The sequence below is a fragment of the Pectinophora gossypiella genome, chromosome 16, assembly GCF_024362695.1.
Source record: "Pectinophora gossypiella chromosome 16, ilPecGoss1.1, whole genome shotgun sequence".
Taxonomy (NCBI): domain Eukaryota; kingdom Metazoa; phylum Arthropoda; class Insecta; order Lepidoptera; family Gelechiidae; genus Pectinophora; species Pectinophora gossypiella.
The window spans coordinates 5,661,648-5,677,159 of record NC_065419.1 but is presented as its reverse complement, the minus strand read 5'-3'; the positions used below and the strand labels follow the sequence as shown (position 1 = coordinate 5,677,159).

Sequence of the window (15,512 nt, the reverse complement as noted above, 5' to 3'; positions counted from 1 at the left end):
TACGAGGCTTTTTCGTAAATGCATACATATCTATTCATCACTTGCATATATAAAACGTAACCAGTTTCTTTATATCGTTCCAGTTCTCCCAGACATCCCGCTCGGGCACTCGGAGTACAGCGGCTTCCAGTCGAGCTCGGCGGGCTACAAGGGCAGCCCTACCGGCGCCAGCACCGCCCTCACCGACCTCAACGCGACTGCGCCCGCGCAACGCTACGACCCTAACTACTACAACTCCTGGCCCACCAACACCTACAACTACAACAACTACCAATACAACAACATAAACAACAACCCCGCCTGCATACAATCCCACACGCCCTACATCAACCCCAACCCCCAAATGATCCTACCGAACTTGTACTCAACAGTCAACCAGAATCAAATACACGTACACCTACACAGTTCAGATAAACATTTAGAACAATACATTCCGAGTGAGATTAAAATCAGCGATATAGACGGAGGGATATCTATTACGACCGAGCTACAGCCGGAGACAAGTGGTTTAGTGCAGGGCTGTGATCAAAGTGATGACGTCAAACATAGCATGTACGCCGCCGCCAACCAGGAGTCAGGCGTGTGGCGACCCTATTGACAGTACGCTCACCCTCAAATCGAGACCTACGAAAACAATCAACATTCCATTGTACATATTGTGATATAAACTACTTACATATTAAGCTTAAAGTATAAAACAAGTTTTAATTAAATTAATGTTAAACATTAATTCGTGGTTAAGTGTTAATAAATGTATTGAAATTATTAGTGATATTAAATGATAAATAAATTAGTACGAGTTTCAATACCTACCTTAATTATGACTAAGTAATGATTATTACCAAAATAACCTGAGAGTTTTCTTTCAACGAAGAGAGAGAGAGAGAGTTTTTTACTTCGTATCAACAGTGGCTGCAAGTTGTCTTTGATTACTTGTGGCTCTGCCCACCCCATTAGGGATTACGGGCGTGAGTTTATGTATGTATGTATGTGTGTTTTCTTTACCTACTTATTATATTCGGCAAACTATATGTGGATGGACTAGGAATAAAATAATAATACAAAAACTGTTCAGCTGATCATCATGTTGACTAAGGGATTACACCTTAGGTAGGTATTTAGGTACCTACCGATAGTACCTGTTCATCAAATCATTAATAACCATCTTAAAATTACGTAGATACCTACTTATTCAAAGTGACTGTATAGCTCCCTTCTAATCAAATTGTAAGTACCTCTACCCACCCTATTAAGGATCACACACAGGTGTGGGTTATGTCTGATAATGATAACGTTCCGTTGTTAGTTCATAAATTTTCTTCGACATTTTCTATAACAAATCTCGCTGAAGGTACTTATAGATATAACTTAAAGTTACGAGACCCCTGCACAGACTAATAAGAGATACTACTGTGAAATTCTGATGAAATACAAAAACCGGTAAAGTTGGGAAAATTTATCCAACAAACGAACAGGCCGTTTGAAATGAATGTTGCCAATTACATAAATGGTAGAATTTCAAATATTGTAATGGCAACAATTTAGCAACCGCGACATGACGTCATGACGTGTCATGACGTGATAAAATGGCGGCTGTTGAGTGCTAGAAGTTTTTCGTATAATAATTAAATATATTGCTGGAAATCAAGTGATAAACTTAGTTATAATTTTTTAAGTTTAATTATTACATAGTCAAAAATATATCACAACTGTAAGTATACAGTACGTAGATTAGTGAAATAATTTCGTGCGTCATAACAGGTTTCCGAGATAACGGCGACACAAATAGTAAAAATGCAAATGAATTTTCATCCATGTAGATTTAACCGTGGTTGTTTGCTTGCAGTCCAGAAAGGGGTTGTTGAGGGTTTTGTGAGAGTGCAATGTCCGAGGAGACAGATCGGCACGGGGAGTCGGCGAGTGAGGGCGCGGGCGGCACGAATGCGAATCGCGTGTTATTGACCCCGCACCAGATCGACGCCGCCAACGCGGACTCGCTGCGAGCCGCGTGGAGAAACCAGGACTTGTACATTGACCACCTCGAATCATTGAACAAACAGTTGGAAGGTATTTACGAAAAGTTTCGGCTTGGTAGTGACCTGTGGTCGGCTCGCCGACTGTTTATGTGCAAACGTTATCTTGTTACTCTTTATATCGACAATGCTTTAACTAAACTAGTGATACTATTATGATTTGGTTCAATAATTACTGTGATATCAAGTTGTTAGTTATAATGTGGTACAAGGTGTCCATCTAGGTGTTCTAAGCTATTCAATGGTCTCAAGAGATCTGTGCAATGCTGTGTAAGGGCTGTGACAGTGGTGTGATCAGTGGAAGTGAAATGTCAAAGGAACCCCAAGTGAGTGCTCCCTGCCGGCCTGCCATCATGGTTTTCAGTGGTGTTACTGCGTCAGTGGCATCCGATGATGCCTTAGCAGAGCCATCTTGCTTTTGTTCACAAAAAAAAGTAAATATGGTTTCTTTTCTTACTTCTATAATAAGGTCCTTTTGTATCAACTATGTTAATTAATTTCTGTACAATTTGATGTATGTGTCTACAAAATATGAACTATCGTAAAATGTATTGAGAAAATTTATTCCAGTTTTACAGGCTGAGTATACTGACATGAATCATGTTATGATTTTTAAACATTAACATGTTGAAGATATTTTCTGGAATATATTTTTATTCATACATATTTTGAAATTGTAATGTATGTTAAAAAGATTACAAACTAATAACACCTAAAACAATTATGCATCTAATGTAAGAATTTAATGATAGGTACAATGCATTTGGTTTTAATTGAAATTTGTTGTTTACCCAAAATTGTATGGAGCTATGATACCAAAAATGATTTTATCTTATTATTGCTTAATATAATAATACTTGACATACTTGACTGTGATCCCCCTTGACCTTTACTTGATTTGGCATTTTGACTCAGTAATAGAGCCCACTATAATTGTGGTATTGATTGAATTGTCATTTCAACTTCTCACAAGGGGACATCTAGCTATAATAAGATAAAATTATTTAACATAAATAAGTTTCAATAGACATTTGAGAAAAACCGGACCTGTCGAATATTCAGGTTAGGTAAGCAGACCCTGTGAAAGCAGGATAATGCTAGAAAGATAATGATGATAAGTCATTTGAGGAAATGGGCATCATTTGAGAGATGTTGAGGCATAAAGATTTTTTTATGCCTTGTCTCTGGTTTTTCCTGCAACCTGCAGTAGGGAGTCTTAGCTCCTCGTAACTTGAAGCTTGTTCCCAGTAGTATGGTGGGTCTAAAAAAACAATAGGTGTGTTTTGCAAATGATACAATACAAATATACAAATAGATGTTTACTTTACTGTGCAATAAAGTATTGCACCAAAACAAGGAGACCATAAAAATACTATGGTCTCATTTTTACAAAATGTTTTCAAATATTTGTTACTGTGTAAGCTTTACAATTTATTTATTATAGGTACCTGTTTAGTATTCAATGACTATATTATGTGTATGTACCACTACGGGTCTCAGTCTCTTGTTTTTTTTTTCAACTTATGTGACCTTAGACTCACAACACTCATGGCACTTGCAACAGTGATGTAATACCTATTGGGAGCCTCATATTCCTGAATAACGCAGTAAGAACCCGGTATTATGTGTTTTAATTATGACAGACTGATTTACAAGGCATAATTTTAAATCACAGACACAGTGAATTGACTGATTATTTAGTGGTCATGTTGTGATAGACAGAAGAGGCAAAGATTTATTTGATTTTTAGTACACACATTAAATTAAAATTAATTAGATATTTGAATTGTTTACATCTCAAATGTGTTATTCTTAGAGCTTATTTGAAGGAATATTCTTATCTGGTCAAATCATTATTATTCACAAACACAAAGTAAAAACAATCAAGAGGTCAAAGGGGCTATTTGCTGTTATGCAGCAAGTACTTCTGCTGCGATAGGCTGTAACAATTAGTGAGTGTTGTTAAAAAATTAATGGTGATAGGTCTCACCACTTTTCACATTGGTCTAACAGGTAGCTTAATGAACTGTGGGTGCTTCATTCATCTTGTGACTACCCCAATTGGGATATAGTCTTGAGCTTATGTTATAAAAAAAAATAGTTCCAAAATAAGGCTGAAAGACCTTAAACTATAGCAATACCTATTTCTTCAAAATAACGCTCAACTTTCAAAAAAAAAATATAAAAAAGTATTTATCATATTTATCATATTCGAGACATCATTATATGACCAAGAATACTTATTAAGTTTCAAGTTTATAAAGAAACTTTAGATCTGCTCCTATATGTGTTATATGTAATAATCTACATAAATGCTAGTACATAAGTTTTAATTATAAAGGTACCTATCTCTAACTGCATAGGTAGGTAGACAATTTAAAAAAAAATATTACTAAATCAAAGTTAAAAAAAATTGTGTAACCTTAAATATGTCAAAATTCTTACTTATGAAGAGACTTCGATTTGGTCTTCTTTCAATAACAAGTTTAACTATTATCATTACACTTTTGAGAATTTGTGTGTTATGTTCAATGTATCAGTATATTATTATAATAGGTAATACATTCACATAACATATCACATAAACAGTCTATTATTGTCCCACTTTTGGACACTGGCCTCCCCTCAATCATCCGGAGGGGGTATGGAGCATACTTCACCACACTGCTCCACTGTGGAGTGGTGGGGTGGTACATTCTCATATACATTATAATGGGTTATACAACAAACTAAGTATCTTTTAAAGTTAGCTAAAGAATTGTGGCCCTACATTATGGACTATTATTATTATTATTATTATTATTATATTTGTTTATGTACACTAGCAGCTCAGAGCTGATGCGTGTACTTCACTGCACTTGTTTTTAAGATGTGACTATGTGTTCAAAGGGCTGGTAACATAACATAAAACATAAACAGCATAATATGTCCCACTGCTGGGCACAGGCCTCCCCTTAATCAACTGTATGGAGTATACTCCACCATGCTGCTCCTCTGTGGGTTGATGGAGATGTTTTTACGGTTAAGCCTTTGGGCTTAATGTGTCTTCCGAAGCACGAAATCATTTTTTTTAAGCAATCAGGTGATTCAGGCCTGAAAAGTCCTTACCAAACAAAGTGCAGTCTCACAAAGTTATTTCGACAATGTCACTATCGGGAATTGCACCTGGACATCCAAATCGTGAGCCTAATGCTTTAACCACTAGGCCTTTGAGGCTGCAAACATCTGCCTGGTAACTTGAACTAAAATCCCACATATAATAGTGGCTGTAATTTGTCTTCTAATGATTTGTGGCATTAGCCATCTACAGTGTATCCAAAGAGCTTTCGATGACGCTTAAAAGAGTGTTGACCTAGCCATAAAAACATAGGCATAATCATTTGCAACCTGGTTAGGTACATGTTTTATAATGTTTAGCATTTTTTTGGAATTACTGAAGTTTCAATCTGATGATATGAATTATGTGTAATTCAAACATGAATTGTATTTGAATGTTGTAAAACCATAATAATGTTTGTTTGTAAGCTCATTTGTATTGTATTCTGAGAAAATAGAGGCCTCACATAATTCTTTACAATATGGATAGGGTAAAATAACTACTGTAATTATTGTTTACTCTCAACCACTTACCTGAAGGGCATTAGGGCGAGATTAATGTATGTATTAATCAACCACTACTAATTTATTTCAGGTAACTTTAATATTACCTAGAACTAAACTGAAATACAAGTAAAAAACACTGTCTACTGAAACCAATTGTATGTTTGTTAAGGTGTTGTCGATCATAATTTTGTAAAATTAGAAAATAAGAAATCATGTAAAATGTTTGTCTTCAAAAGCATGTATTTCATAGACTAAATTTCATGAGATAAGATGGTTAACAAACACAACAGTATAAGTAATGTGTTAATAAGTACTATTTTAGGGAATTGCTATTATGTAGAAAAAGTGATGCAGCAAATAATTGTTAACATTAACTTGTAAAATTTACAGGCAGTTTGGAAAAGGCGAAAGAAGCAGAAGAGAGGATAAAACAACAGTATGCTGAGTCTCAGCACAGAGAAAAGGTTCTTGTCAGGCGACTTGCTGCTAAAGAACAGGAGATTCAGGATTATGTAGTAAGTTCGATTATTATATATTATTTATTTATTACAGACAACTTACGAGCTATTATGTACCTATCTCCAATGTTATCTGGCATAACTTACACTTTGTTCAATAATTCAATCTTGCGGAAAATATCTTGACCCAGAGCTTAAGGGTCGACCAAGTAGACCTCGAAACAAATTCGTCACAGCATCTTTGGGAAACGTTTTAATTTTATATTATGTAATGGTTGTCTAAGTGCCTGGTATAATGTCTCCATTATCCATTTCAGAGCCAGATAACGGAGCTAAAATCATCTCACGCGAGTCTCAACGGCCGACCGACACTTCTAGACCCAGCCGTGAATGTTCTCATACTAAGGTTAAAACAAGAATTAACTTCAACAAAGGCGAGACTAGAGGAAACGCAAAATGAATTGTCAGCGTGGAAGTTCACGCCTGACTCCAATACAGGGAAGAAACTGATGGCCAAATGTCGGCTGTTGCACCAAGAGAACGAAGATCTCGGTCGAATGACGTCTAGTGGAAGAATAGCCAAATTAGAAGGCGATTTAGCACTCCAGAAAAGTTTTAGCGAAGAAGTTAAAAAGTCACAGTCAGGTTTGTGTTATTCTGATAATTACCTGCTGGATTACGTTACGTCACTACATTATTATATTGCCAAAAGTATTGTCCTAACTGGTTACGGGGTTGAGTCCTTCAGCTGCTAAGCAAGTGATAAAAGAAAATTAAATAACGTTAAAATACAGGGTGCATAAAATATTGCTCTTTGAAATATTGAAAACCTGAGGTGGGTTCATTGATAATGATGGGAGGGTTGTGTGTTGCAGAGTTGGACGAGTTCCTGCAGGAGCTGGACGAGGATGTGGAGGGCATGCAGAGCACGGTGCTGTTCCTGCAGCAGGAGCTGCGCTCGGCGCACGCGGCCGTGAACGGGTCTGCGGCGGCGCACGAGGCGCGCTCGCCGCAGTCGCCGCGCTCCGACAAGCGCGCCTACTCGGGCAGCGAGTGCAGCGACCCGCCCCTCAAGCGGCGGCGCGCGTCCGTGCTGTCGCTCGACTACAACGAGGACGAGGAGCCGCTCACCGTCCACAACGGCGACGCAGACTAGCGCAGGGCCTCGGTGTTCACCTTCCGAACACGATTCTTTAAAATGAACTAGTGCATTCTGTGAACCTTTCTTAAGTAGTCGGCATGTTCCGTTGACTCGAAATCGTTGAATTCATTATTGTGAGTGTCGTCCATCCGTTCCGGAGGTGAAACGCCGTCACTCATTATGAAACGTGAAAGCTTATATATTAGCACATATTGAAGTGTATTCTATAAACTTATGTACTTTCATTAGAAGACAAAATATACAGACGAATGTGTCATTTGCATTGACAATGAATTGGTGATGATTGTGTCTAATGTGAACTTGAAACATTTGGTAAACTATAGTTTGCGTTTATGCACAACGGTGGACCATTGTGATCAGATTTAATAGTGAATCGTTTTTTGACATTGTTTTTATACTAATAATCAATATTGAAACAGACACTCGGTTGACAATTTTATAATTTATTTATGATAAGTGCATTAATTGTGATATATTAGAAAAACCCAATAATATATGAGCAATAACGGTTGAGTTTGTTGCCGAATTTCATGATTTGATGGCATTTATTTTACTCGATATGCCAGTTGAAATTGAAATGATTGAGCCTGGCTGAGACACTAGCAATATAGCAATAATTGGAAACACCAAGCCTAAATGTATTAAAGTTTTTATATAATTGGTTTCTACATGAAATGTTTCTATTTTAAATTACTATGAATGTATATAGAGCTATGTTAATAAACATATTATATTACTGGCATCACTGGCGCGTACTTATTGCACTTCACCCAACCATCATTACAACTTCCAATATGGGAAATAAATAAGGAAAGTAGTAAAACCAAAAGTTAATTTAAATACGACGCTATAAAGTTTTTGTTACCGATAAAAATACGATGAATACAAATCTATATCGGGTATTTTTTTCGGCTGGTAAGAGGAAATGCATTGTCTGAATTTTTTTTAAATATAATTCATAAAATGTATTTATAACACCCGAATATTTTAGTCGTGGTAGTTCGGCTGGGAAAATGTTTTTTGTACGACGAACTGCAGGTATCGTACGAAGGGGCCCAAGTATGGCGAACTCCGCTGCGTACCTTCCAGGATGCAGAAGTTATAAAAAAACTAAGCACTAATTTAGGTAAGTGTTCAATGCATACTATATAACAGCAAATATATTTTTGTAAAGAAGGTTAGTTCTGTATTATGAAACATAAACGAAAATAACTTGTAGGTGTTTGTGTGATCGAAGAATTGAAACAACCCAGCGCCATCTCTCGGCACGTGTGAAACCAACCAACGGTTGAAAATCTCGAAATACCTACCACCTTACTAAATAATAGCTACATCCAGAGATATAAAAAAATATGTATAATTTTCCATGGGTAAATATAATTAGGTTGCGGACGTGGGCCACGCAGGCGCCAAGTTGAAGTGGGATTGGGCAGGTCACGTCTGTCTGAGGCATCGGGTAGGCATATCGACCTGTGGGCTAAGATCACCACAGAATGGTCTACGAATAGAGACAGACGCAGGCGTGGCAGACCGAGGTGGAAATGGCTCTACGACTCCTGGAAGGCTGGTCGGAGGAAGCACTGGAGAGAAGTCTTTTAAGAAATGAAGGGAGACCTTTGCCCAGCAGTGGGACACTTTAGGCTAGATAAAAAACACAATTAGGTAGGTACATTTACAACATTAAGTTACATTTTCTGCAGAAGTATCACTATGGAACATGCAGCCGTACCATGCAGACTATATGGTTGTACCGAGCAAAATGGACAAAATATTCGCTGAGCTTCTTGCTCATAAGATGAACCGGAGCGTACTGATACTCAACGTACAACGCAAGATTGAGGACACCCGCAGTGGTGCTATCAAATGGACCGAAGACACGCTGAGACTTGGTAACGTGGCCTATTACTTTTTTTCTTAAAGATTATTGGATCAGATGGACCAGATGCGCGACTCAACAGTTTCTTAATGTAGAATACCTTAGCGGTAGGTACACAATATCAGACATACGTAAACTCATGTCTATTTCTCTCATTATTGATGAATGTGGAGGAACAAAGAAAAATGTGTCAGGATCAATGCAAATGGAATTCATAGTCTCTGCTTACCCCGGTGGTAAATGGACGTGAGCTTCAGCTACCTACATCCATATTAATTAACGAATATAGATACTTAGATACATTTGTACCATGTTAGTTTTATACCGTCGTCGGAAAGTGGTCTAAGTACTTAATAAAGATAGGAATACACCTAGATTTAATATTATGGAACCAGTCGGAGCGGTTACGGTGAGGTGAGAGCCATAGCGAAATTGAGGTGGACTAGAAATGTGGCACAAGTTATAAATCAATTTCTAAAATTATATCTTGAATCTCTGGCTCTATGGAAAACCAGGGTTTGTGGAGTGGTTATGTATGTATTAGGTATGTATCTACTCAGGTGGTCTACTTGTACCTACCTGCTTAGGCACTTATCTTTTATAAGTCGAATCGTTTTAATCGTCTGCAGATACCTAGGTAGGTAGGTACCATCCAACCTACCTTATCGCTTTGTTAGATTGTAATTCTGGATGGTTTATGACAGGGATTGCATGTGCATGAGATATCTCGATATAAGTAGGTACTTCTAGTTTATCTAGTTTTACGGAAAATGGTACCTAATAACTATCAAAGAATCGTAATTTATATAAACTACGAAACAGAGCGTAATTCGAAAACTTTACGCATATCAATGAATATGTTTAACTGGTTTTTAAAATCTCTGAGAAACTGTAGATAAATGAATTAACTTTTATGCAGGTCATCGATTGAACTGGAAAGCATATCCCACTCCAAACATAATAGACGAATACTACGAATATTTGAAAGAAAATTTCCGTTCGATATGCCAAATAAACAATATCGGAAACTCGGTAGAAAACAGATCTATTAAGGTAAGAACAAAGAATATATTCCTAGGTAGGCTTGGATAGGTTAGCTCCATTATCACGACTAACTCTCACTAGTTTCTACTAAACAACGTTTTCATAGCACAGTTGTGGTGCCTAAGACAACTGATAGAAAGTCTACAATAACCTGATTCAAATATCGCCGGTCATACAAAGCATCATGCATACATAAGCGAGTTGGGAGTATTTTGTAATGTTAAAAGAAGAAGCGCATTTTCATTAAAAAAAAAAACAAAAGAGCCCTCGAGGTACCGTCTGAGTTAGTGAGTCCCTTTTCCAGGCGATATCAATTTCTAACGGGAACCCGAAAAACCAGCCGGTCGTAATAGTGGGCGGGCAGCACTCACGGGAGTGGGTTGGTGTGTCCTCTGCACTGTACATCGCCAACGAGATCGTAACCAAGTTTGACACGCAGCCGTACTACATGACAAGCAAAGATTGGTAAGTGTAGTGTTACGCAATATGAAATAAACATAGACAATAGCTCGGGGTTGGAGTCGCTCATGTCCGTAGATTTACCCTCGAGAACTCCAGGTGGTTTTAATCGAGCGGCGCATTTACTGGTGGTAGTCCTTGGTCGTGTCACCAGTCACCACCCTCCAGACAAAGACATGCCTCAAAGCGACGAAAATCGTGACGTACTTTCCAGCACGAATCGGCATGATATTGTCTAGACATGTAGAAGCTGTTAGGTGACATTATCCCAAGAGCTATACTATGCATATGCCGATAACAATGCCCTGGTGTACGCACTGCTGGGCCGGCTGCTTCACTGCTTTCTCCCGCCTATTCACTCTTCTTCAAAACTAGTGTCCAAATGTATCTATCTTAGTAATTTCGGAATTATATATTCTATTATAAAGCTTACGCCTAGAGTTCCATAATCCATTACGTACCAAAGCCCTCCATTTCTTCCACAACTTTCACAATGCTTCCTCCGGTAAACCCTGCAAAACTCCAGGGTACATTATACCTACATAGATACCTTCTTCTTTTTCTTATTGTTTCGATGGCATTCAGACTTTTTCAGCCCAGTATTTGCCACCCGGACAGCATTTCCGGTGGCATTCATCAGCTCTTCTCGCGTACAGGTATCAGGGCACGCGGGATAAGATGTTAGGTGAGGCATAGTCTGTGGCGTAACACCACACATGCAGCTCAGGTCCGATCCGTTGAGAAAACCCCACCTGGACAGGTTATGTTTACTTCGGCCAACCTGTATACGTTGACTACTGACCCCTTTCCCATTTCATACTTACCTACTATGATGATATCCAAACGAGAAGGTGTCCGAATTAAATCTTTCTAATCGCATGAGCCTTACTACTTAACCCTCATTGTATTATCGTTACCTACTACAAAGAAAATGACATTAAATAGAAACAACGCAGACTACCTAATCCACATTAGGTATTTTTCGCAGACTAAGTATCTCTGGTAAATACTCGTTTCTTTTTCTTGTATGGCGAATCAATATTTTTTCTTTCTTTCTTGCCTCCTAGTATTGTGTATCGTTGGCCCTCAGGTACATCGTGCCTCTATTGAACCCAGACGGCTATGCGTACACGCACACTGTCGACCGGCTGTGGCGCAAGAACCGGCGGCGCAATAGGCACTCCAGCTGCCCAGGCGTAGATCTGAACAGGAATTTTCCGTACGTTTTTTGACGTGATTTATTGTAATGTGTCTGTAAAATATGCTATAGCGTTATAGAAATAAAGTTAAATTTATTAGATACGTCGACTACTTTACCTACTAAGTACTGGTATAAAAGTCCGTTCTATTCGACATTGGTACTTTACTTGCCTATAAGTAGCTAGTATCTTTGTACAAATATATAATATACATTAGGTACACTTAGATGCACATACTTCAAGTACAGTTATGTGACGTTCCCGTGTGAAGGTATATACTATAGTAGATAAATAATAAACCCAATATCCCTCCCCCAGAACACCTTGCTCTCCAAAAGCATCCCTTAATACCACATATTATTCTGACCGTGTGCCGCCTAACGTGTAAGTGTGAATGAGACAGCGCACGCTCCCACTTACTCCTTAGGACTACAGCAAATAAAACCCAGAGGGGGGAGGAAGGCGCCTGACACGAATAGGTGCGGGGGAGAGTTAACTAGTCGGTGATGATCGAAGGTAGTATAATAATACCTTCAAAGGTATTAATATTTATTCTATATTATAATTATAATATACTTAAACCGTTTTAATACAGAAAACACTGGGCAGTGCCTGGAGTCACAGAACATTACGAATGCGAAGAAGATTACGCTGGTCCGTTCCCGTTGTCTGAACCAGAAAGCATTGCTTTACTTGTGAGTAAGACGGACAAAATCACGCCCGTAATCCTTATCGAGGTAGGCAAATGACGACAAATGCTCAAGTGATCGGAAGACTTCGTCCTCATCCAAAAAAACAGATCACGAGGCTCTTCTAAAAGTGTAAAATTTAACAAGACATAATTTTCATAAATGCATGATAAAATATAGAAATTACCATTTCTACTAATTAACCAAACCCTGGTAATTGCGCTGGTTTTTCCTTTGATTTGGAAGGTCAGACAGGCAGTCACTTGTGTAAAAAACTGTACCTCTCAAATCTTTAGGTTAGGTAAGCGCGATGTTGATGATTCGTAAGGATGTATCCCATTTTCACGGGGTCTCCCTCAATGAGATCATCAAATCAATTTATTTGCGAGAACACATCAAATACAATAAGGTGGTTATAATATCAGTGTTGTGATGTGTTCGGCCTGCATGCAGGCGTACAAATATTAAAAAATAAATAAAGAGATGGTACTTAAATACATTGAAAAGAAGACAACTAAGTACCTACTTATAGTTATTGAAAATTATATTTATCATCATCTCCCTAGACGAAATGATGATGTCTACTAATTAATGTTATTACTCTCAGAATTTGCTCGACATTGTGCGCTCGACGCCACGCGCCTTCATCGACTTGCACAACTACGGACAAATGGTACTATACCCTTGGGGCATCAAAGATTACGCACAGGCGGGGCGAGAGTACTTAATATCCACTGCTGAGGGGATTAAAAGGGTAAGTAGGTACCTATTAGGTAAACATACACGTACATAAACTCACGCCCGCAATCTGTAATGGGGTAGGCAGAGCTACAAGTAATCGTCGTAATCGCTACTTTTGATACGAAGTCCTAAGATAGATTGATCTTATGGTGACAGGTGATCCATCCCTTGCCCGTAATATGGTCTTCTATGTTAGAAAGGACACAATCCCTCTGTGGGTATTTACGACGTGTTCGGGAAGAGGGAGTAAAGCTAAAAGTGTTTTTAGAAACTTAAAAGGTCACGGGATAAGGTTTTGGGCAACAGATTAAACAAGGCTATTTTTGTTTTTTCTGGGTTTGTGACTCTTACATATTGGGATCTATTTTTATTGCACAGTTTATGAGTGGCTAAGTAACATAGATGATATATAGGTATCATAGATACCGCGCTTTATAGAAATATGCTGCGAATATTTGGCGCTTGTTTACTTAGCCACACGTCCAAACACCAAACATGCATGCGTGCGAAACCCATCTATAGCTACACTTTCAATTGGGATGGACAGCTATTCTGCCTCCAATGTGACCGTGTGTTCAAAACAAGTTTGGCTTTGCTAGTCATATTCGAGCGCACGAGAAAAGGGACTGAGGTCGCCGTGGTCGGATACGACAAGGAGGACTATTGCTATACATTTGCACGCAGGAGTTTCTAAGGCTAGAGTGAATAAGCATTAGTTAGGTAAGCGTCATCCACCCTAGACCACATCGTCACTTACCTAGCATCAGGTGAGATTGTGGTCAAACGTTATTTAAGAATAAAACACAGCGGTAGATACAATAAAATACTTAGTAGTAGACTTGTAGAATATCAATGGTAAGTAAGCTTAATAGCTACTGGCCGTAAAACACACCTCCACCAACCCGCAGTGGCATGTATTTTTATGTGACGTAAAATACGTAATCCTATATTCATTCCGGTATCACCAGCGGGCTTAGCACCATAAGCACGCGACTCCTCGCCGCAACAGAGATCGTCTGTCTCTTTCTGTGCAGTACTGTGAGAGAGTGACGTACATATATGTCGAGGCGAAAAAGAGTCGCACGCTTACGGTACTAAGCTCGCTGGCTCAATAAAGCCCTAATATATTTATTAATTCCAGGATATATACAACATAACCCGTGCGCTATACAGATCCGGTACTCCTCCCAGTCTGATGTACCCAGTATCCGGCACTGCCATAGACTGGTTCCATTCTAAAGGAACTCCACTGTCATATGCCATAGAGAACAGAGATACGGGGGGACACGGCTTCCTACTACCGCCAAATGAGATTGAAATTGCAGGGAAGGAAATGCTAATTGCAGCAAGGCATGTAGCCAAAGTTCTTGACCCCGGCATAGTGATGAGAGATGGTGTTCAACACAGGTGGTTTTAATTTCAGTATTATCATAAAAATAATTAGGTTCTATTTGTGTTGGAAGAATTTCGCTATTTACCTAAGTCCTTCAGTAAAATTTAGCTAAACTGGCAAACAAATACTTAATGCTGTATTTATTTTATGTGCTCTAAGTTCGAATTATAAATAGATAGATGTACCTCTGACTACTGAGTATGTGTTTAATCTCAGTAGTCAGAAGTACATCTATCGCAAGATGAATGAAGTACCCAAACCCTCACCGAGCTTTTTGTTAGACCAACGTGTTAGGTGAACCCTGCCGTATCGCTGTCTATAATGGTCGAGCCAACTGCGTTAGTGAAAACTACACTTAAGATAACTCATTGGTGCAAGTCCGGTACCGGCCCGGGGTCCCAATCAGCGCTCCGTTTTTAGTTGATCCTTTATTTAGCTGCGAAATAACGCTACTCCTTTGAAGAAACTGGTTTGTATCAAAATGTTTGACTTGCTAACTGTTCTTGCGTCACAATTAAGGACATTAAATTCTGAGGTATTTTATGTGTAGGTATTTACCCTAAACTATATGAATGAAAATGAATAATCCTTGTTCATATGGCATAGAATCGAATTTATAGGTAACTTTCCGCCCGTGTGGATTTCGGTTATCCCGCGTGGCATGTTTATACCACACTTAAATACCAAATATAAAAACTATCCTATGGTCTTTCTTATGGTATAATCTGTCTCTATATCTACCAAATTTCATCTGTCGTGAAAGCGTAACAGTCTGACAGTTACTTTCGCATTCTAGGGATAATTCAGATGGTTATTTTATTACCTAGAAAAGCTTTAATTCGCAAAAGTAAGTTT

At 38.5% G+C, this 15,512-nt stretch overlaps 3 protein-coding genes across 3 annotated transcripts in view; all 3 read left to right on the top strand.

Moving 5' to 3' along the window:
• LOC126373611 (protein lozenge-like) overlaps positions 1-793 on the top strand; it is a 53,153-nt gene extending 52,360 nt beyond the window's left edge. The window contains exon 6 of the mRNA XM_050019800.1: positions 84-793. Within this exon, the coding sequence (XP_049875757.1) occupies positions 84-598 (515 nt within the window). The 3' untranslated portion in view covers positions 599-793. The remainder of the gene's footprint in view (positions 1-83) is intronic.
• Positions 794-1,570: 777 nt separating this feature from the next.
• On the top strand, positions 1,571-8,001 carry LOC126373615 (pre-mRNA-splicing regulator female-lethal(2)D). Its single transcript, XM_050019814.1, has 5 exons — positions 1,571-1,711; positions 1,847-2,067; positions 6,027-6,151; positions 6,412-6,739; positions 6,970-8,001. Exons 2-5 carry the CDS (start codon positions 1,884-1,886, stop codon positions 7,248-7,250), a joined length of 918 nt encoding a protein of 305 aa, XP_049875771.1. The 5' UTR covers positions 1,571-1,711; positions 1,847-1,883; the 3' UTR covers positions 7,251-8,001.
• Positions 8,002-8,973: 972 nt separating this feature from the next.
• On the top strand, positions 8,974-14,681 carry LOC126373709 (carboxypeptidase B-like). The gene is made up of 8 exons (XM_050019942.1): positions 8,974-9,145; positions 10,052-10,185; positions 10,481-10,641; positions 11,726-11,854; positions 12,153-12,218; positions 12,430-12,571; positions 13,131-13,277; positions 14,406-14,681. Exons 1-8 carry the CDS (start codon positions 8,974-8,976, stop codon positions 14,679-14,681), a joined length of 1,227 nt encoding a protein of 408 aa, XP_049875899.1.
• The last annotated feature ends 831 nt before the right edge of the window (positions 14,682-15,512 follow it).

What these genes read in the sequence shown, in the direction of transcription:
- LOC126373615 (XM_050019814.1), top strand. Translation starts at nt 1,884, where the DNA reads ATGTCCGAGGAGACAGATCGGCACGGGGAGTCGGCGAGTGAGGGCGCG. An exon ending in AGGAGATTCAGGATTATGTA is followed by an intron (nt 6,152 to 6,411) that starts GTAAGTTCGATT and finishes TATCCATTTCAG; the next exon opens with AGCCAGATAACGGAGCTAAA. An exon ending in AGTTAAAAAGTCACAGTCAG is followed by an intron (nt 6,740 to 6,969) that starts GTTTGTGTTATT and finishes TGTGTGTTGCAG; the next exon opens with AGTTGGACGAGTTCCTGCAG.
- LOC126373709 (XM_050019942.1), top strand. Translation starts at nt 8,974, where the DNA reads ATGCAGCCGTACCATGCAGACTATATGGTTGTACCGAGCAAAATGGAC. An exon ending in TACATGACAAGCAAAGATTG is followed by an intron (nt 10,642 to 11,725) that starts GTAAGTGTAGTG and finishes GTTGGCCCTCAG; the next exon opens with GTACATCGTGCCTCTATTGA. An exon ending in CTGCTGAGGGGATTAAAAGG is followed by an intron (nt 13,278 to 14,405) that starts GTAAGTAGGTAC and finishes TATTAATTCCAG; the next exon opens with GATATATACAACATAACCCG.